The 22,438-nt window shown below is 41.0% G+C and overlaps 1 protein-coding gene across 1 annotated transcript; it reads right to left on the reverse strand.

Moving 5' to 3' along the window:
• Window positions 1-10,645: 10,645 nt before the first annotated feature.
• On the reverse strand, window positions 10,646-16,007 carry LOC129352268 (cytochrome P450 26A1). The gene is made up of 7 exons (XM_055021175.1): window positions 15,526-16,007; window positions 14,402-14,626; window positions 13,848-14,129; window positions 13,479-13,628; window positions 13,220-13,354; window positions 11,926-12,072; window positions 10,646-11,291 (listed from the first exon to the last, which is right to left on the reverse strand). The coding sequence occupies exons 1-7, from the start codon at window positions 15,772-15,774 to the stop codon at window positions 10,950-10,952; spliced, it is 1,530 nt and encodes a 509-aa protein (XP_054877150.1). The 5' UTR covers window positions 15,775-16,007; the 3' UTR covers window positions 10,646-10,949.
• Between the last annotated feature and the right edge of the window lie 6,431 nt (window positions 16,008-22,438).

The raw sequence follows: 22,438 nt of genomic DNA on the forward strand, positions 1-22,438 counted from the left end.
GGGTCCGAGTGTGTTGCTCTGTGCAATGTTAACCATCAGATGGTGCTGTTGTTCCATTGCCCTGTTTGTGGTGAACTCTGACCTTTTTCTGATCACTGTTGCAACTGTCAGCCTTCACAGTTTCTATGTGGAAATGATTTGGCAACATGAGACACATTTTAGTGACGTGATTATAGAACTTTGGGAGACGTTAAAAGATCTGGACCATAACAGAACTGGTCAGGAACCAAATGACTAACTGATCTGCAGCGGCTCTGCAGAAATTGATCCGAAGTAATAAATCTATTAAAAATTTATTAGCCAAATGTACTGGATGAAGGAAAGGTTTGCAGATAAAAGTCTGTGTTTCAGGTGAGGATGAGGTTCATGTGTGATTGATTTCCTTTGAGGCAGACTGCTGTGTGTGCTGACTCTGATCACACTGAGGTGGGCTGCTGCTGTGCAGGCAGGAGGCAGACAGTCATGTCCTCCTATACTTTCTATATCAAGCGTAAAGGGGTCAGATAGGCTGACCCCTTCACCTCCTGTGAGGTGAATACTGTAAGAGTCGCTCCATCTCAGGATAACAACCTGTTGAGTGATCTGTCTTCAGCTTGTCCTCCACAAAGACTCAACAAAAACTCACAGACTCGAACAGAAAATGTGAAATAATGAGGCGGATCCTGGATACACACATTAAGCATCTGAACAAATTTGCTGAGTGATCGAGATGAACAGTGAGGAAACTCAGCACTGAGCCTGTGGTTTAGGACTAATGGCCTTCAAGTTGATTAGCTGATTAACACCCTTTTAAGGTTTAAAGTTGTTTTTTGGTATATCACTTCCTCAACGTGTTTCTTGCTGCTGTTTCTCTTTTTGCTGTTAGATCCAGCAAGGTTAAATCTGTAAGGGTTTTACAGTCTTAACACCAGATTTGTGTAATAACTAGTTACATTCACTTAATTACATTTACTCAAGTCATTTTTTTTTGTTTGTTTTGAGAAATTGTACTTTCAGAAGTATTTTTACTTAACTGTACTTTTTACTTTTACTTGAGTAATTCGCATCATCAGGTATTTCTACTCTTGCTTGGTTTTGGTTTAGTAAAATGTCTGGATTCTCTGCCCACTGAATGAAAAACATGTTTTAACCAAACATTCCCCAGACACACACACACGCACACACACACAATTCTGATGTGTTTGTGTGTTGGGTAGGATGAATTTGCTGCAGGACGGCAACAGGCGGAGTGAAACAGCGGCCATTAGACACTAGGTGGGGGTTAAGGCCTGGAGGAGTGGGGTGAGGTAAGACTGGGGTGAAGGTTTAAGTTGAGGGCAGGGGGGAAAGAAAGGAGACGAGGTGTGTGTGTGTGTGTGTGTGTGTGTGTGTGTGTGTGTGTGTGTGTGTGTGTGTGTGTGTGTGTGTGTGTGTGTGTGTGTGGGTGTGTGTGTGTGTGTGTGTGTGTGTGTGTGTGTGTGTGTGTGTGTGTGTAGGGGTGAGGGGGGTGAGGGGGGGGGAACGTGTGTGTGTTGGGTGAAAGAGTTTAAGTGGAGGGCAGACCAGAGGCTGCCTGTGAGTTTCTGTCCTCTGAACGACCTCCTCTGCCTCGACACATGAACAAGAAGTTCCCACCTCAGCCTCTTGCCTTTGTGCTCATGAAAGGGAGCAAAGCTGCCTCAGCTACAGTACAGACTCACTTCTTCAGAAGAATCACAGAACACAGAATCATTTCACTCAAAAACAGCTGTCTGAATATGAGCAAATATCACGTACGTCTCAGTTGCATGGATGCCACACTGATGTCAGAGGTCAGAGGAGAACGAGATGATGAGGAGGCAGGACTGGCTTTAGGAACCACTGGTTCCAGCTGCAGAATACAATGTTCTGGTTAAATTAATGGACAAAGTTTAAAGTTCTGATCGTTTCTCTTCCATCCCAGTAACTGATGTAAGCTGAGATTTGTTTGCTTTTAAGTCCATTTCAGTTGCCAGGACATAAAACCTTAAAGGACGTTGACCACAAAACTTTAGCATGTCCAGACAATCTTCATCTGCGCTTTTTAAAGGAGGCAGCAAATCTTATTGCTGAGCTCATTACACAGATTGTAATGAAGTGTCTGTTTAAATATAGACATTCCCTTTGCTTTGTAAGAATTTGATAGCACACCATGATACCGTCACTGCCCAGGAGTATTGATGTAAGGCAGGATGAAACCTGGCTGTCATGTCACCAGATTGTGATCCGACCATCTGAATGTTGCAGATGAAATCATTTCTCATCAGATCAGGCAAAGTTTGTCCAGTTATTGTCCAGTTTGGATGAGGCTGGGTGGACAGTAGCTTCAGTGTCCTGTTTTTAGCTGACAGAACACGACTAGCTTTGTCATGTATGGGATTGATTGATTGATTGATTGATTGATTGATTTTATCTAAATGGGAATAGATGGAATGTGGAGGAACAGCAGATTTACAAAATATTTTCTTTTCAAGTTTGCTGTCAAAAAGCTACTGAGAGTTTTCAGTTGTTCTCTCATTTCTCACATTGACCCTTCAGAATGTGTTCCTCGATTCTTCATAACAATCATTTCCCAAAATAAAATAAATATATAAAGTAGAACTGCAGTGCTTTGGTCTGGATTCCTTGTCATTATAGCTCCACAGATTCCCTGTTTACCTGGTTGTGAGGTGTTTTAGAGCAACTGTTTTGCTGCGTTTATTTTATGAAATGTGAATGAGACATTTCACGCTCCACTCCCTCCAGGGCAGGCACTGATCCTCTCCACCCTGTTTGGCCATTTTTGTAGTTTGATACAAAAATACAATACAATTATCTGCAAATGTCAGAGAAACGTTTTATTCCCAAGTTTATTAAAGATGTCAACAATGGACGACTTGTTGGAGCCAGAGTCTGACCCAGGGCAGGAAATGAAGATAAGCCTGCAGAACCGCACATTCAGCAGAACCGCACATTCAGCAGAACCGCACATTCAGCAGAACCGCACATTCAGATGAATGTCACCATGGTGATATTACTGCATTCACATCCTCTGCATCCATTCCAGTAAACAAGGCCTTGACAGGTAAGGAGTTGGCAAAAGTCAAGAACGCCACTGAATCAGTGATCCACATTTATTTATTTAATCTTTTTTTTTCTTCCTTTAAAGGTACCATTGATGCTTTGATCCTCTGGTTCAGTGGGAGTTGCCCATGTCAGAAACTGTCACTGCACTGATTGCATATGGATCATGTGTTCCTCCAAGACAAAACCGACAAAAACAAAGCTGAGTAATTATATTCTAAACATGCAATACCTTTATGTTGTGGAGGCAGCAGCTAAAAGCAAGCAGACAGTGCTAACAAAGCTACTATCAGACCAACAGCCAGAACTCGCAGAATTCATGTCTGAAATAAAGTTTGTTGTCATTCTAGCATTATTTGAAGCTGAATGCTTTTCTGTAGAGAGCAGGAAGTGATGCAAAGGTTGCTGAAGCACTTTGTCTTCAAGTGCTTGATGCAGGAACATTTCCAAGAATAATACAGTTTAACCAGGAACCAGGCGGCGATATGGAAACTGGGTGTTAATACACCCTAGAACTGAACATTTGGACTCGTCTACTTGAACTTGGACAACAAAATCGATGCGACAAAAAAACCCAAGATGGATTCATAAAAATGGTCAGCTGGAAGTCTATAACCTTGTTCAGCAGTTCCACAGCAAATGCAATGATGTCTGTTACATCACAGAACACAAAAATGTGTTACAAATCTGTTATAAATTGTTACATTATTTTAAGAATTTGTAAGAAATTTTAAAATGAAGATATTTTTTTGTAATTCTTACAATTCCTTAAAATAGTAACTTTTGTATTTGTCCCCTTTGAATTCAGTTCTAAACTTTTCACTTCCTCTAAGCAGAGCAGCCTTTTAGCTCCACCACAGAGAGGAAGTCACCTCTGTGTGTCTGACCCTCGTCTTTCACACATTTTTCTCTGCAGAACAGATTTCACCACAGATTCTAGATTGAGTTTATGTCTGGTGTTTGATTTTGACTGGGCCATTCTAACATAAATGTATGTTTTGTTTCAAAGGATCCCGTTGCGGCCCGGCTCCATCCATCTTCCCATCAACTCTGACCATCCTCCCTGTTCCTGCTGAAGAGAAGCACCCCACAGCATCATGCTGCCACCACCATATTTGTCAGTGGGGATAGTGTGTTCAGACTGATGTGGAGTATTAGTTCTCAATGTCTTATGGTTCTCTTTTAACAACAACTTTCTTCTTAGCACTCTTCCATGAAACCACATTAGTGAAGATGACTAACAGTTTTTCTCCCCCCTGAGCTGTGGAGCTTTTTGTGAAAATGTTTTGAATCATCTTTAATTCTCCTTCACAGACACTTTGTTTTGATCTGTCACGTTAAATTCAGATCTGCAAGATGTGATCAAATATGGAAAAGTGTTATGAATACTTTGATAAGCCACTGGATTGATGAAAGGTGGAACCTCTGAGTTCAGATAAGGTAAGCATTTGATTTTCATTTTTCATAAATCTATTTCTTTTCAAACAAATGTGTGACACAAAAACCAAATAGATTTGCAGACCAAAATAAACAAGCAAAAAAGTTGAAAACATCTGAGTCTTCAATCCATGACTTCTTAGAAGATCTAAAACCTGAACATCACAGCACCTCCCTGCTCTTCCTCCACTTCCTCCTCTCCTCCTCTTCCTCATCTTCCTCATCTTCCTCTTCTTCCTCCTCTTCCTCCTCTCCCTCCTCTTCCTCCTCTTCCTCCTCTCCCTCATCTTCCTCCTCTCCCTCCTCTCCCTCATCTTCCTCCTCTTCCTCCTCTCCCTCATCTTCCTCCTCTTCCTCCTCTTCCTCCTCTCCCTTCTCTTCCTCCTCTCCCCCGACCCATAAAAGTTTCTCACACGTGTGAGAAGCGTAAAATGACTTCCTGGGCTGGAAAAGTGCTCTCTGTGGGAGGTGTGACTGAAACGTGAGTCGTTGGCAGACCGTCGTCCCACTGCAGGACAGGACTACTGCTGACAGCTCCAGCTGGAAAATGCATCAGGTTTCAGCAGACAGGGGACTGAGAGGATGACTCTGGTTTGATGAATGTAGGATATTTTCAGTTATTAGTTAAGAAAGTGCTCCATGTGAAACAACGTTTAGTTAATTTTGACAGAAGTGTTTCTAAAAGCTGACTTTCCCTCGTTGTGCAGCAGAGCTGACGTCCACTCTGATCTCTGCCCTGCAGTCAACCTCTGTCCTGATAACCTGTATTTATTAGCCATCACAGGCCAAGAGTTCAGCTGATCTGTGACACTTCTGATCTATTGGCAGATTTATCATGTTGTATTTCTAAATAACACTCACTGTCTGATCCTGGATCACATGACAAAAACAAGGGAAAGCAGGGAACTGAGATTTGGGTCAGAATTCGTAAAAGGGGGGCGCTGCTGAGCAAACTGTGGCGTAGGACACTTGAGGTTTCATTCTGCAGAGAAGGCTCTTTTCTAAATCACATAGATTCCAAAAATGGACTTGGAAGAAACATGGAACATGGGACAAATGATTAAAACTAAGAAGTGGCAAAGCATCTGGACCCGGCGGGTTCCCCATTGACTTTGTTTCTAACTTTTGGTCACAAAAGTTTATTTAGAACTTCAGCAAAATTTGTTTTTGTGACAGGCCTACTCACATTCACCAAAAACATCTTGATGATCTTTATCACTTTTGGGAAAATATTCTGTAGACTGAAGAGAAAAAGAGGAACTTTATGGGATGTAAAACTAACACACCATGTCAGAACTAAACCATCAGAATCAGCTACATTCACCAAGTCTGATGCACAAACAAGAAATGTGACTTTGACTCTGGTTTGCTCTCAATAACAAACATTTAAAATATAAACAAAAAGAGAAAATGAAACAAACATTTTCTTTCTTGCAAATATGAATAAAACAGTATTTTTACAAAAGAGGAAGACAGGCTGTGTGTGCATGGCATTGAGGAAATATACACACAGTGTGTGTGTGAGGATCATCTCTCTGAGGCGTGATCTACAGCAGACATGATGGCACTGTGTGACGGCAGGCAGGGTGTGTGTGTGTGTGTGTGTGTGTGTGTGTGTGTGTGTGTGTGTGTGTGTGTGTGTGTGTGTGTGTGTGTGTGTGTGTGTGTGTGTGTGTGTGTGTGTGTGTGTTTGGGGGGACGTCCACCATCATCTCCACTGTCCAGCTCCAGCTGGTTCTGGCTCAGCAGTGGACCAGCTGAGTCTGTCTGCATGCAGACTCTTCTGTCACCAGGATCATCTGTGAACTTCAAATGTTTCACTCACAGTTCACAGGGCAGCAGACAGAACGCACCTCTAGGGGGCGCCAGTGCTGATGACTCTTGTATATTCCTAGGTGGTTCAGGTGGAGCAGAAGGGGTGGAGGTGTATCAGTATTCTGCTTTCTATGTTCATTTTGAAAATATTTTTGGCTTGAAAACGAAGCTGCTGCAGTGGGAAAATGACAACAGCCTTCTGTATTTTGTCACATTACAACCACAAACAGAAATATGTTACATTGGAATTTAATATGAAAGACCAACATAATGTGGGATGCAATTATGAAGTAGAATTTTTTTTTTTTTTTGCAGGATTCAAAACATTTTTTGTAAAGAAAAACTTGAAAAGTTCAGAATGCAAAAGTATTCATCCTCCTTGTAGAACCTCCTACCACCAGCTGCTAGTCTGTAGGGTTTGTCTCTCTCTTCTCCTGTTGGTCTTTGTCAAACTCGACTCAGTCAGATTAGATAGAGAGCTTTAGTCAATAGCAGTTTTCAGCTCTCGCAACACATTCTTGATTGGGTTCATGGTCTGGACTATAACTGGGTCATTTCAATACATTTTCAATACATATATATGGTGGAGCATGATGCTGCCACCACCATATTTGTCAGTGGGGATAGTGTGTTCAGAGCAGTGTTAGTTCTCCATGTTTTGCATTTTGACTAGAAAGTTTCATTTTGTTCTGGTCTGACCAAAGCACCTTCTTCCACGTTTGCTGTTTCCAACATGGCTTCTGGAAAACTGAAAACAGATTCACACTACAGTCATTCATCATACACACATTCACACACTGATGGTGGTAAGCTACATAGCAGCCACAGCTGCACCAGGATACACTAACAGACCCAGGTCATTTAACCGGCCCCTCCGGCCCTTTCGGCCCCTCCGGACCCTCCGGACCCTCCGGACCCTCCGGACCCTCTGACCACAACCAGCAGGCTGAGTCTCCTGGGAAAGACACTTCACCAAGTGTTGCCCAGGGACACAATCATTAAATGTAAAATTCAAGGAAACAGTTGTATCATGTATTTATCATTACTGGCCAGCATAATGTGACTGGTGTGACATTACAGTAATGTAGGTAATCAGTAAATCAATCTGTATTGATTGATTACATTCCCTGTAATGTGACATCACAGGTAATGTCACTGCAGTAAGTTGTGGTTGTGGTGTGTACAAGTTGCACAAGATGCTGGTGCTGTTATGGGAGAATCTGATGCATCAAGGAACCAGTTACCCTTTTTTATGTTGCCAAGTAATCAGAAGCCAAGTCACCACTGCTGTCACCGAGTGCAACTTTTGTGCATTGAGTTCACAAAGCACTTTGCTGACTTTGAAACTGAAATCCTCTAGAAGTGACGTCACACTGAAGGCTCAGATCCAGCCACAGAATCAGAACTTCAAGATGACAAGATGACAGGCAAATCAAATCATTTCAGTTTGTCAAATTACAAATTACATAAAAGTGAAAAGAGGTTGAATATTTGTTTATGAATGCAGAGAAAGGTAACAGTTTGTTGATGAGTAGTTTTATTAATCCGTTCTGTCACAGCTTGAGGACGTTCATGATCTTGATGTTTGACACTTTAAATGTCCAAATATTTATAGACCCCCTACTTAATATAGACTCAACTTAAAACATGTAAGATGCCAGTATGATGTGAACATTGAGTTGGATTGTTGAATGTGGTTTAGGCCTAAAGGAGGCTGGCGGGGAACAGATGTGGTAAAGAACTTACTGGGTTTTACTTCAATGAAACTTTATACACATTTTCCTCTTTTATGAGCCCAGCACTCATTAAATCTTTAAAAGACAATAAAATGACATAAAAGGTACAAATTGTACTTGTTCTGTCGTGCTGATAATGACTCCTCTTTGACATTTACATCCAAGTGCCACTTTCTGCCTTATAAACTCTGACGAGCCTCATCAGTGAGGACAACAACCTGGGAAACACAAGCCCTGCCTCCTGTCCCTGCAGTAAAGTTTAACATTTACCAGAATCCACTAAAAACATGCAATGTGCACAGCACACTCACTGGTCTCTGATTACCTCACTAGTAAATACAGAGAGGTCAAAAGATCTAACAGGTGCATGAGACAATAGAGAGCATTACTCCTTTGATCAGGAGGAAACAAGGACTTTCTCTGAGAGCAGAATCCAGAATGGCAGGTTGTTCTACCTGAGAGAAGGAAACATCACACTGTGTGAAGTTGTAAACATGTCTCCACATTTTCATGTACCTGCAACGAAGATTCAGGAGTTTTCTTCTTACTCTGAAGCAGAAATGTTAGACCTCAGCACTTCTCTTCTTCTGCTGTGTATTTCCGTTCCTCTGTTCCAGCTCTGCTTACAGCAGCAGGCTCATCACTAACAGAGCAGAAACACCTGGACCTCTTTCTGATTGTTCTCAGGATCAGATTGATCATGTCTTACTACCTGACGCTTCTGCTTTCTGTGCCTGTTTTTCCTTGCAGGGTCACACTGTGTCTGTCTGCAGTGGCCCTGCAGTGAGAGGTGGAGTACCAACTGGACGGGTCAGCAGTCCATCGCTAGGCAACACAGAGACAGAGGATTCTGGACAACACACAGGACAAGGAAGTCTTCACACACAAACACACACACCTACACACAAGCACACTCACAAACACGAGTACAGACATACAATTTAGAGAAATCAATTGACCTAAAGCTAATTTGTTTGAAATACTGAGACTGAATCCATGCATACATGGAGTGCAACACCATCCTCAAATATCCCAGACCAGGATTTGAACCGAAGACTCTTCTTGCCTCAAGGCAACAATTTATTGTTTTGTTTCTGAACAGCAAATTGTTCAACAGAACAGTTGCTGAACAACTGTTTCATCCAGTGATATAAAACTTTGGAACTTTTCAGGGGTCTCCAGTTTCTACCAGCGTCTCTCTGGACCTGAGCTGGACTGGACACACTGACCGTCTGACAGCAGCAGCTTCTGCAGCAGCTTCCTGCAGCAGCTTTCTGCAGCAGCTCCCTGCAGCAGCTTCTGCAGCAGCTCCCTGCAGCAGCTTTCTGCAGCAGCTTCTGCAGCAGCTCCCTGCAGCAGCTTCCTGCAGCAGCTTCTGCAGCAGCTTCCTGCAGCAGCTTCAGCTGCGCTGACTTGTTCCCAGCTGGAAACAAACATTTGCTAAGTGGGGTCTTCAATATTCTAATATGCATGTATTTATAGATTTGTTTGAAAATACATTTAATTTTATGCATGTATATGCAACAGAAAGAGGGCCGCACACACTCATTGTTGCAAATGCTGCTCTTGTTTTTTGGTTTTTTTTTTTTTTTTGTCCCCTCGTCCTAAAGAATTGTTTTGTTGCAGAATGTAGTATGAACTGTGATAACATTACAAGTGGAACCTGGAGTCAGATTGTGTGGCCCCTCAAACCCAGAAAAAGAAATTGATTCTGATGATTCTGAGATTGGTGGCACAACTCAGCAGCCTCCGTACCATAAAGTCTCTTCTATGAATCAGTTTGTTGCCTCTGGCTGATACAACAAACACTTTATGAATTTAAAATCTGCATTGGATTCACACTGTAAAGCATTATTGTAGAGAACCCCAAAGGGTTGAGTGCTTGGGCCAATTTACTTCCTTATATACTAATATGTGTTAAAGAAATTTGAATATTGAATAAAAGTGTAAATGATCCTGATTAGCCAGTGAACTCCCCTGACCATCAACACTGTAGAATCTCTACATCAAGAAGATGAAAGATGCCTGACCCAACCGCTGCCGTCATAGCAACCCACACAGGACGCCTGGCTCTATGCCACAGTCTGAATGTGAGACTCAAATGTTATCACACTGAAGGTTTCTTTACCTGTAAGACAAAATGATTAACTGTAAAAAAGAAAAATGAAGTTTGAAATATTTTTATCTGCATAATAAATCTTTATGACATTTCACTTAAGATGACTGGCAAGAAAGATTGCACTTTTATTCTATATTCTTATTTGCTGAAGTGTACTAAACGTCTAAGTTGCCACATTTTAAATGTCCATTATCAATATTTGGCCAGAATTAAATCTGATGGCTTTTGTCTTTCCTTAATCAGGATTTCTGCTTTCAACCCTCCAACATTCAGTCAGCAAGTTTTAATCGTGGCTCTGCTCACCAGGATGAATTCTCATCAGTTCACAAAAAACAATTAAACAGATTCACAAAGAGTCATAGTTATCTAAAAATAAAAGACTGGACTGGCAAATTAAGTGTGGAAAGATTTATCATCAAGGCCCTCTTAAAAATGACAAGAAAATAGCTCCATGTGGACGGACCTGAACTAGCACACACTTTGTCAAACTGTTTATTTCAATAAAAATCTTATTCAAAAGCAGACAAGTTGCATAAATACCTTGAGCCAAGATAAAAAATGTACATCAACATGCTAAATTATGACTGTAAAAACCACTGATACGATTAAGTGTTTATGTAACCCTATAGTGCTTTTTGTTTTGTTCTGAAATTAGGTAAATATACACCTATAGATATATTTACAGTCATAAAAATACATGAATATACAATATATACACAATTTGTTCAAGACGACAGTAGACAGGAAACCATGTCCAGAACTACTAATGTCCAGAAGCTCCTCTAATGAGTTTTCATGTAGCTGCTGAATTTGGTTGGCAAGTTGTCCACAGGATAGACAGTGGGTCCAGTTTTCATGGTAGGCAGTCCGTTTAAGAGGGTCCAGTCACACTTTGTGACCACTTCTACCAAGAAGATCTTCAGTAGAACCTTGGCGAATTCCTTTCCCACACACATCCGAGAGCCTCCTCCAAACGGTACGTACTGGAACCTGGAGCAGTCTGAGGAGGGTCCGGTCAGGAATCGCTCGGGATGAAAGTCGTCTTTGTTGGGGAAAATCTCAGCGACATCATGAGTGTCGCAGATGCTGTAGATAACGTTCCAGCCTTTAGGAATCTGGTAGCCCTGAAAAGTTATGGGACATTATCAAAATTAGGTTTTGATTGAACACTTACTCATAGCTTTAACCGCTGCTAAAAAGAGAACGCTTCTGAATTAGAAAACGAGAAGCACCATCAGTCTGACATATTGGAAATATGTACTCACTGAATACATTTCAATGGAAAATCATTTTTGTGTAGTCAATTTTATATTCTCCTTACTTATAAATAATAATTTGTTTGGGTTTTTTCCCGCTTTTAGTTTTCTTTCCCTCTTTCTGCATTATTCTTCCTGTCCCATATAGATCCTGTATAATATATAACAATCTCCACTTAGGAGAAATAACTAAATAACTATTAATTGATTCATCATATGTTTATATTTGATTCATTACTATTGATTATTACCTGATTGTTGTTTATTAATTACTCCACACACTGATAGTCATTCAGATCACATTCACTGCTTACATACTCACACACACATGTTGTTAATATTTATAACACACAATACTTTTGTTTATTTTTTCCCCACTAATGTAATGAACCTTAATGTATCTTTTACTGTGATGTAAAAAAAAATCTAATTATCTTAATTCCTGAAATCTGGAACTTTCAGGTCGAACACAGGAGAATCAAATGATCATTGAGTCACTTACATTCAGTTCAAATGTTTTGAGAGCCACTCTGAAGCCTCCAGGGACTGGCGGGTTCATCCTTAGTGCTTCTTTGATCACACAACTTGTGTATTTGAGCTGTTCCAAAGATTCAATGTTCAGACTCTGGAGGTCCATCCCGTTGTCCCCCTGGACAGACAGACATGAGGGACCAGGCAGTGAGCAGCTACTCTTTTAGAACAAACCTCTTCATAGATTCAGTAACTTATGACTATACAGCTTGTATTTTTTAGTCACCAGCATCACAGAGTTTCTGTTAAGATTTAGTTTCATACTAGCGAGCTTTACTTAGGTTATTCTTAGTTTCCCTTCAGCAAATTCAGTTTGTCCTCCTTTCAAGCAGTATGAGTAACTCTGTACTCTCATTGGGATTTTTTCTTTTTCAAACTTTTATTCCTGCCTTTCTGGGGGAAAATATTGTCTTTCTTTGGACAGCTGTTCCTTCTCATTTTGGATGCTGTATAGTTGGACTGATTTTTGGCTAAACAATTTGTTCTGATACAGACGATTACATGAGATCTTTCCTGACAGCAGCCATCACCATCTACAATAAGAAATTTCAATTAAAGAGTTAGGACAACATTTAGTTCTCTTTGTGATCAATAAAAGTATTTTTAAATTTTTAATGAACATTTTTTACCCAAAGGTACCTAGAATGCATTTCAATGTGCATAATAACTATCAACCAGTTTTAGGGCTGAGCTGACGATGGATTTTCAAAAGTCATAAACAAGTAAATAACTTCAGTGACCTGCTGGCTTCCATCTGCAAAAATCACTTAACATTGACTTCTAATTTCATTTGCTGGAATAACTGAATCACTTTAAAGCAGGATGGAAACAAAAGTGATGTGCAAAGCTCAATAGATCAACACTGATTCCTTCTGCTCAGGTTTCCAGTTAACCATACATGCATTAGCATGTATTAGTGAATCCTGCTAAAGCCTTTACAAGGATTCCAGCACATGTACACTGACCACCGTTAGTTAAGAAGTGGGCTTGCTAGCAAGAAGACAGTCGTAGCACGAGGGAAATTTATCGGCTTTAAAATAAAATAAAAAAGAAGTGAGAAATGACACATGAAGTTGTTTTGCAAATAAAAAAAAACCCTCAGCCAACTGGATTCCACACCTCAGCAGGTACCACTGATGAACCATTATGTTTTTGAAATAATTTAAGGATTATGCAAACGTAAATTAAATTTCATTAGATGACAACTGCCTCAGCCAATCAAAAAGCCACTTTAACTGACATTAAAGAAAGAGCAGCATATTTACCTGGTCCCACAGCTCCTGCCTCAGTTTGTTCACAGCTTCTGGGTTCAGGCCCAGAAACATGATGAGGGACGTGGCTGTGCTGGCCGTGGTTTCATGGCCGCCAAACAAAAGCTCCGTAGCAGATTCCTTGATGGCCTGGACAAAGAAAGCAGACATGTTGAATTATTCAGATTCCAGGGAGGGAAAACTACAACTCTGACAACATCTTTCCAGAGATTTGTCTTTCCTGAACAATGCTTTGAATAGTCATCTTCATTACCTGCATACTGAAGGGCTCTCCATTCTTCTTGCTGCTGTCTATGAGCTGCTGCAGGGCATCTGTGTGTTTTGACCCTTTGTCTGACTCCTCCATCTTCATTTTGATGTTCTCTTCAATCTTTGAGTGGATGAAATTTCTGGCCCTCAAGCCCTACAGGACAGAAGAGGAGAGGACGGGATGAGGGGACAAAGACTGAAGTGAGGACGGACTTCTGCAACGACAGGCTGATTAAATGTCCCAGCTCCTCCTGGGTGGGATGTTAAATAAAATGCATTGTTCTGAGGTTCATGCTGACATCAACTCACTGATATGAAAGTGTTTCATAGTAAGTCAGTTCACATCTTCACCGTGTTGATCCGACGCTCTTACCCTGTACAACCCACTGAATGGGACTTCAATGGGCAGGGAGAAAAGATTTCTGATCATTTCCTCAAATGCTTCCACCAGCTGCTGCTCATCGGTCCGGATCCGCTCCGGGTCAAAACCCAGCAGAATCCTCATGGCTATGCGGAACATCAGCCGCTTCATTTCAGGGTAGACCAGCACACAGGGGTCTTGCACCAACCAGCTTTTGACTGCAGTCTGCACTTCCTCCTGGATGACGGGGATGTAGAGCTCCAGCGCCTCTCTGGAGAAAGCATTCAGGATGGCCTGACGCAGGAACCAAGAGAACAAAACTCAACTTCTATATAGGAGTCAGTCTAAACACACTGAGGTCAATGCAAAGGCTGCATTATTTCAGCAGAAAGATCAGATTTCTTTACATGGGCTTATAGGAAAACCAATTTCTAGAATTAATATTCTTGTTTACTATTAAATACAGTTACTGCTGATATTGTGTAATAGGTATGGAACTTTGTGTGAACTTGTCTTTAATGTTTGTGAATGCTAATGACAGGAAACAGACAGAAACAGAAACTCACTTTCTTCTTGATCTTGTGTTGGGAACCATGCATGTTGGAAAGCGTGTCCACGCCCAGGATGGTGCGGACGGAGGAGGGCCACTGCACAGACACCAGCCTGTGCTCCCCCAGCAGGATGTGCCTGATGTTCTCCGCTCCGCTCACACGCACCGTGGGGTTCCCGAAGAGGTGGGTGCGGTAGATGCAACCGTACTTCTCTCGCTTCATCCTCAAAAACTTTCTCCTCTGCGACCACAGGAGCACAGAAAGCCTCAGTGAGAAAACTGGAGAAATAAAACCTCATTGTCTGAAGTTTTGTGGTGGATTTGTTCATCAAAAACATGGTTATTGGTTTTCTTCTTAAAATACTTCATATTTATTTACATTTATTTTGGTCTAAAACTCATGAAGATTTTTCAATCAAAAATATTTTGATTTCTTTATTCTTTTTACTTTATTATTTATTTTACAATTTGTATGGTTCTAGATATTTTTAAAGTACTGAGCACCAGATCATTTTGAATTATGCTACATTTATATTGTTTGGTAAGAAGTTGACTCAAAAAGAAAAATGCTCCAATTTTTCATATTTCTAAACAACAGTCACCGTCATAAAAATATAAACAAGTTTAATGTTAAAATCAACACATTCCCAAAACAAAATAGTTTTGATCATATAGTATAATCTAATAAATCACACCATGCAGGGCAGAAAGGATGAAGCATAAAGTTTGCTAGTGAAGTCAAAGGATTAATACGTTTTCATTTACACAAAGCAGCTTGAAGTGCTGATCATCGGCCCTGTAAAAGGAAAACATTTCATACATGTTTTACTTTTAGACTTTTAGATTAGTCAAACTACCTTCTGCACTCACACATTATTCTTAAGTTTTGGAAGTGAACAAATGATTCAAAATAATAATAAAACTTAACATCTCAAACAGCTTCTGATTTTTGTTGTTTTTAAAACCCTCTGATTAAAACAGAAGCTATTGAGAGGAAAGTCCACAACATTAACCCAGCTGGTTTGGAAAGTATTGAGGAAAAAAAAAGAGGAAAGCCCGGATTTTGCTCAGATTTCATCTCCCTCTCTCTGAGGTCCAGCAGGTGCTTCCTGGGCCTCAGGCCGGCAGAACCGAACCCACCTGCAGGACGAGCTGCAGCGTCTCTCCGATGAACGGTAAGCCCATGGATCCGGGCGGCAGCGGGCTCGGGCAGCTCGGGTCTCCGCCGCGGATCATGTAAAGCTCCCACAGCTTGACGGCCACCAGGAAGAGCAGGACGGGCAGCACCAGGGTGCACAGGAAGGAGGCCAGCAGCGTGCTCAGAGCCATGTCTGTTCGGGTCGGTTCGGTTTGGTTCAGTCTGTCCACCAGGTGAAGCGGCATCAGCATGTGCGGCTGGCCGCTCCTCCTGCAGCCTTTATAGGCCTCGCCTCACCTTCTCCTCCCTCACATGAATTAGTTCACTCAAAGTTCATCTGAACCGCGGCTGCGGCCCCGCCGGGCCCCGCCCACTGTCTGCATTGGCTGACCGTTTGTTCCAAGGGCCACATCTTTAATCCTGATGCTCGCAGGACATTCCGCGGTGGATTTCACTGAGAAATATTCACGGTGACAATGGAAGCGCGTCTCTTTTGTTACCTTCCTACCAGCTGAAGAGCCGCTTGCAGGACCAGCCTCATGCCTGCAGGCTGAACTGCATTCAGGAGCAGAAAGGTGTTAAGAGGCACATTCACAAGCTTTTACCAAATGAAAATGAGGCTCTAATCCTGCTCAACAGGGTCTCTGTGACTCACACTGCATTTGTAAATAATTAGTCTTTGTGGAGATTTTTTTGGAAGCTTATTTCAGAGCTACCTTTGTATCTCACTGAGACATTGACCCACAGATTAGCAAGCAAGTTCTCATGAATGAACGGGGAAATGATAGTGTGTCAGTGTGTCCTCTACTTGACTCTGTACCTCTATCAAACTGAATGTCACTGAAATGTGGAGGGAGACTTTAAACTGCTCTCTTTCTCTTTTGCTTCTCTTTCTCTCTCTTTGTGTGTGTGTGTGTGTGTGTGTGTGTGTGCGTGTGTGTGTGTGTTATAAAAATGGTATCTCTGTGAGTTCAAACTTGGGTCAACACCAACAGGCGGAGGGGATGCCCACATCCACACAAGTAATGTTGAGCCTAGAATCCTCTAAAGCCTACAAATAGTCACTAATAGTAACTAATAGTCATCATTACTTTAAAAAAGATTGTTTTTGCTTTTTTTGTTGTTGCTAAACTTCTACATCTTAGATCATCAAACATTTTTTGTTGTACTGCAAAGATAACCTGAGTGAACTGAAATGTATCTTTTGTATTAGCACATACAAGCTATCCGAACCAACCTGGTTCTCATGTCAAAGACTAAGACAGTGACATGTATCAGTCTGGAAAAGCTTCGTTTGGAACAGCAGAAAACCACAGAGAGAAACGGTGCTGACAAACAGGGATCAGTGGAGAACCTGATCCACTGATCCACCTCATGACTCCAGGAGCTCATCAGACTCATCCAAACACTCACAAATCACCTCAAACAACATTAACACCAAGACCCCACTTCATGATTTAACAATTAGAAAGAGAGACTAAATAACCTCCATGGAGGAGTTCCAGAACCGGCGCTGACTATTAGAGCATTTACCAAAACACCTTCTGATCCCCAAGACTTCAGGAGACATTCTGTTTCCTGATGTATTTGGTTTGACACTAACAGCATTTTTGAAAAACAGAATAATGCCTAAAGTGAAGCAGGGCAGTGGCAGTGTGATGGTCTTATGACTTTCCTAATTGAAGGAATCAAAATTTGACTCTCTATGAGAAACCCCTGAAGAAATAAGTTCATCCATCAGTCTGTGATCTTAAACTCAACCCAGAGCAGAACATGAGACAGAAAATCTGACAAAAATCAAGATCTTCTGCCTCTCCTTGTGGTTCTACTGCCACCTGTAGGAATAGAAGCAACCAATCAGAGTCCAGAGTAAGAGCTTAGCTTACAACATAATGAAAACAATAACATTGAAGATTAGAATGTCTTGTGATGGAGTAACTTCTCATGTTTGTGATGCTCTTTGAATCACACAGATCAGAAGTTCTGCTGGTTCTGGAGGGGAAACGTTTCCTGCTGCTGCTGCAGGAGGAATTTAGTATTTTTAATATACTAAAAACACAACAAAAAACTTTGAGACTTAATTTAAAAGACTGCAGTGTAGTCAATCAATTCCAGCAATAGAAAGGTTTAAAACTTTTGCAGAAAAGAGAAGAATCTAAACAGCAGCAGGAGAGAAGCTGTTTGGGCACCAGAGATGAAACATTTTAGAGGATCAGTTGTGTTCAATTGTTTGCTGAGAACTCAGATGATTAGCATCTAATCATTTGACCAGAATAAAAAAAAAACATCTACGTACTTTATGTCTGTCCTGTATACTTCTTAGAAGTCTAAAACATGAAGGATGTGAAGGCTGAAGAGAGGAACACTTTCATAAACTTGATTTGTTTAACTTTTCATAGACTGAGCAAAACTTCTCATTCATTTTTTAAAATGTCAAGTAAACAAGTAAGAGGTCAACGGGCGAGAGGCGGGGTCACCCTGGACAGGTCACCAGGGCAACGCAGAGACAGACAAAAAAAAAATTATAAGATGATTTTATGAAGTCAGCTCTGTCTCTCTGTAAAAATGTGATGACCATTTGTGATGACAGCAACCAGGCAATAGAAAGAACTGACCACTCAGTCACATTGGAAACTTTTCCAACAAGAAGAGTCTGTTTAAGGTCATTCCACAATATTTAAGATGGATTTATGTCAATACTTTGACTAGACCACTCCAAAACTCTTAATGTTTAACTATTCAGAGGTGATCTGGCCAGGCTGCTTTTCGAAACTGTTGAAAAGGAGAAACAACTACTGTATAATTTCCATGCAGAACATTAGTTTGTAATCTGTTAAGTATTTCCCTCTAAAGAACTCAAACATGTGCAAAACTAAGGATCTTGTTTAAATATAAAAGGAAACCATCCTTTTAAAAATGCTCAATACCAAAATATAGGTCACATCAAACCTCTAAAAAGTAAATACTTATTCCACTTAATGATCAGGAACTTTGTTCATTTTTATTTCTTCCATCTGTCATCATCATGTTCCCTCAGAACCCCCACTCTATTTTGAATGACCTATAGATGCATTTTAAGTGAATTAAGCAATGAATTAAATGCACTGTTAACTCCAGGGATCCAAATCCAATTTTATGACAACTTTTTGCCCTGGACATTTAGAAAAAGTTACCTCATCTACTGGACACTGTGAAAAATGGTGCTGCTCTTCACCAGCTGCTGCTCTTAATACTTGATGATAAGTTTGCATAGACATTGTTATCAATGTGTTTGCTATCTCTGAACACACCTAACCTTATGGCCAAAACATACAGAAAAATAAAACACACACACCCACGCACACACACCGAAGCACACCGCTCAGTCAGCACAAGTGTCAAACGGCCGCTGTCCATTTGTGCATGTTTATATCACTCCACCCCCAGCTCGCACGTTGGCTGACCCACTGGTGACCCTGACATCTCGATGAACTCTTGTGTGCAACCAAGTTCAGTGTTCACCAAACAGGGAGAGAGAACTGGGCAGCTGGTGGCGGCCATGTTCCACCTTGCCATTCAATGTGGAAGAGAGACAGAGACAGAGAGAGAAAGACGACCTGATAGATTCACCATGTTCAAATGTTGATTCAAGCACTCAGCCCAACATAATCAGTTTTATGCATTAAAAATTAATCCATGTAATCCAGGCACAATGTTGGACACAAAAATATTTTACATGCAAACTGTCACCTTGTCTTGATAATTTGCCACGTGACAGAAAATCTGTGAAAAAATCCATCTCCTACTGTTCCTCCCTGAGCTGCTGGTACCGTCTAGAGAATGCACCGCTCTGACCAGAAACAACCAATCAGAGTCAGGAGGCAGGTCTTATCGCTGTTGATCAATCTCATGTATTTGCTGCTAAATGTGCTGCTAGGAGGAAAAACACTTACAATTACAGGAAAACCATTTATCTGCCCTCATTGGTAGCTATGCTAACTAGCCTGAGCATTCATGACAGGCTGTGCTAGCTGAGGCGTAGAGAAGAAGAGGGGGGGAGCAGCTCCAGATGGAGAAGTGATTGACAACTAAGACCCTCATCCTGGCTCTGATTGGTTGTTTCTAGTTAGCACTGGGAGAAGCAGGTTCAGACAGAGAAGCACTCTGTCTGAACCTGGTGACAGTTTAGTATATGAAGAAAGCTTTTTTTTTTTTATAGACGTTACATATTGCAGCTTTATTGCAATAGTGAATTAATCACAAATGAATGTCATGAATTATTTCAGCCCCAGCGGTGACAGTGCTTCATCTGACTGGGGGTCAGTTTGAAGATTAAGACGTTTAATATGTTTATCATAACATCTCAGTGATCAGAGGAAAAGCTCAAATGTCCACAGATGGTCATCATTGTGTGTCAGTCTTGGTCCAGACCAGCAGCTTGAGCTTCCTGTGCGACTGCAGTGCGGCAGGAGGAGGCGGGTCGTTGGAGGTGTTTGCTGCCTGTGTTTTACTATAGAGATCAAACACTTTAACAAGGCAATAAACGGCTTTAACATCTACTGCAACAATGCAGCAGGCAGACCCTCGTCCCACCACTGACCCAGACCATTCAGACACAGCGCTTGGTGATGGTCACACCTTTAGTCCGTCTTGTCTTTCACTGTGTAGAATCACAGTGAGTGTGTTCTGACACACTGAGCGCAATTGTTACTGTGTTTTTGTGAGGGGACGAGCCAACCTGCAGCAAATGTCTGCTAACAAACACTGGTGAATGGAAGATGTGAAGATTGCCGTGTTGGTGCTGTTTACAAAAATAGTTAGTGTGATTTTAAGCAGCGCCTTATTGAGTCTCATGGTTTCTTTTCATATGTTCTGTTTTAATGGGCTGTTCCTTAAGGATACAGTGAGTGGTACAGCCTATAGCAGGACAAACTCACTACTCTTTCTCACTCTGCTACTTTCTTGGTTCTTCTCAAACCCTCAGTAGGTCACTTCAGATGGTGATTGATTCACACCGAATCAAATTCTAATGGACGTTTCTTCCTGTTAAAGAGGAGTTTTCCTTTCCACCGTCGCTACATGCATGTCAGTAGGAGGGATTGTAGCAAAGTAGTCAGCTGAATTTCCTTTCTTGTTTTATTAGTTGGAATAATAAACTGAACTTTTAATACAAATCCTGATGACCAGTCTGCAATGGATGGACTGCAAGTTTGTGACTCTGCTCTGTGTGTGTTATTAAAGGACAAACAAAGCATGCATGATTCAAATCCAACATTTTCTTGACAAGTATAGAAAAAAAACTGTTTTTTAAAACTTCTTTCAGAAGACAAGTTCTTGAACCTTCTGAAAACAACTGACTGGTGGCTTCTGTTTAAGTACACACACAAACTTTTGATATTGTTGAATTATTCTTGACTGAAAAGTTTATTTATCTCACAGCCGAGATGATTTAAATACAAACTGATGTTTTCAAGCCTGATGGATCCTGATTCTGATGGTTGACTGCATACAGCTGATGAAAACTGTATGTATCTTCAAAATCTTCTTGATTTTGAAGATTAGAATTTTACATCACAACAAAAAAAAACATTTTAAGACAGAAATTTGAGCTCAATGATTAATACCAGTCTTAAGGCTAAATTTAAAAGATACTTTTCAAGCCTCTTCACAATACTCTAACTGATGGAATACCACTGTGTGTAGATAATCTGTAGCAAGACAGTAGAGGTGAAAGTTCACAGCAAACTTCAGGAGGATGAGTTCTCAGTGTGTGTGTGTGTGTGTGTGTGTGTGTGTGTGTGTGCGTGTGAAAGTGTATGTCCTGGCGAGGCGACTGGTGTCCAGTGATAATGGAGCTCTGCGAATGTCTCTCGCCTCATTACATCTGTGGCGACAGGGATCTTCGCATTCAAACACTGACCCAGGACAAAGTTCACATGCCGTTTCCCAGTTTGCATGTGTGTGGTGAGACAGAACTGGGCTCCAAGGGTGAGATACAAGATGGCAGAAAGCCTTCCCATAACAAGTGATGCTTCTGTGTTTGTGTAAGTGTGTGTGAAAGACGGGGGAGGCTGCGGTTCTGTGTCCACTGTGTGACCAGTGCTGGTTATAGATGAGGCACTGCCTGGGCACCATTGTTTGTGTCAGAGCTAGAAAAGGTCAGGCCGCTAAAATTAGAACCAACAAACTGAACTCAACTGTTCTTCCTGAGTTCTAGCAGCAGATCTGTTTGCTGTAAGCGGATCAGTTTTTACTGTCAGGATTACACTTTACATCGGAGAAGGTACCCAATAGAAAGTTCAATACTTACTGTGATTATTCACTTTTCACTGGGAAGCTGTGAAAATTATTCAGAACTTGAAAAAACAATAAAATAAAACAAGAAAAAAAATCGACATATGGGAAATTTAAAAAATGACCAAAGAATACATTTTCAGATATTATTCCTCCACATGGGGAAGAGACTAAATAAAATGTGTTTAGGATTTAGTTTCCACAGCTCCGTCTCCAAAACTAATCAACAACAGATAGTGACTATTTTGTACAGGTTGGAACAATACTCCAAAAAGATTTGCTCACATTCCAGCAAATCAAGATAAATGTATCATTTATAGGCTACTTCTCTTTGAAGGAACCACGTGGTTCTACAACAGATGACTAATATTTCAGTATCAGTGTCTAAATTATGCTCAAACGATTGTGACAAGTAGCCACACTTGTCGAGTACAATATGACAGTTACTCTCCTAATGAATGATGATGTTTTGAAATGGTAGCTAAATCCCATTCCTGCTTTATGTGATATACAGAAATCAAATGCAACCTTTTATCGCTCATAACCTTTTTCCCAAAAAAATATATTTCTGCAGTGTTTTTTCTCTTTGTATAGCAATGAAACAAAAGAAAAAGCTGCAGTGATCTGGTTGGTTACCTGGTT

This window comes from Poeciliopsis prolifica, unplaced genomic scaffold (genome assembly GCF_027474105.1).
Source record: "Poeciliopsis prolifica strain line A6 unplaced genomic scaffold, Auburn_PproV2 SCAFFOLD074, whole genome shotgun sequence".
Taxonomy (NCBI): domain Eukaryota; kingdom Metazoa; phylum Chordata; class Actinopteri; order Cyprinodontiformes; family Poeciliidae; genus Poeciliopsis; species Poeciliopsis prolifica.

Bases quoted from the DNA above. Each gene is read 5' to 3' on its own strand.
- LOC129352268 (XM_055021175.1), bottom strand. From the start codon at position 15,774: ATGCTGATGCCGCTTCACCTGGTGGACAGACTGAACCAAACCGAACCG. The intron at 14,130-14,401 runs GTGAGTTTCTGT...TTCCTGCGTCAG, and splicing joins AACACAAGATCAAGAAGAAA to GCCATCCTGAATGCTTTCTC. The intron at 11,292-11,925 runs GTAAGTGACTCA...ATAACTTTTCAG, and splicing joins TCAAAACATTTGAACTGAAT to GGCTACCAGATTCCTAAAGG.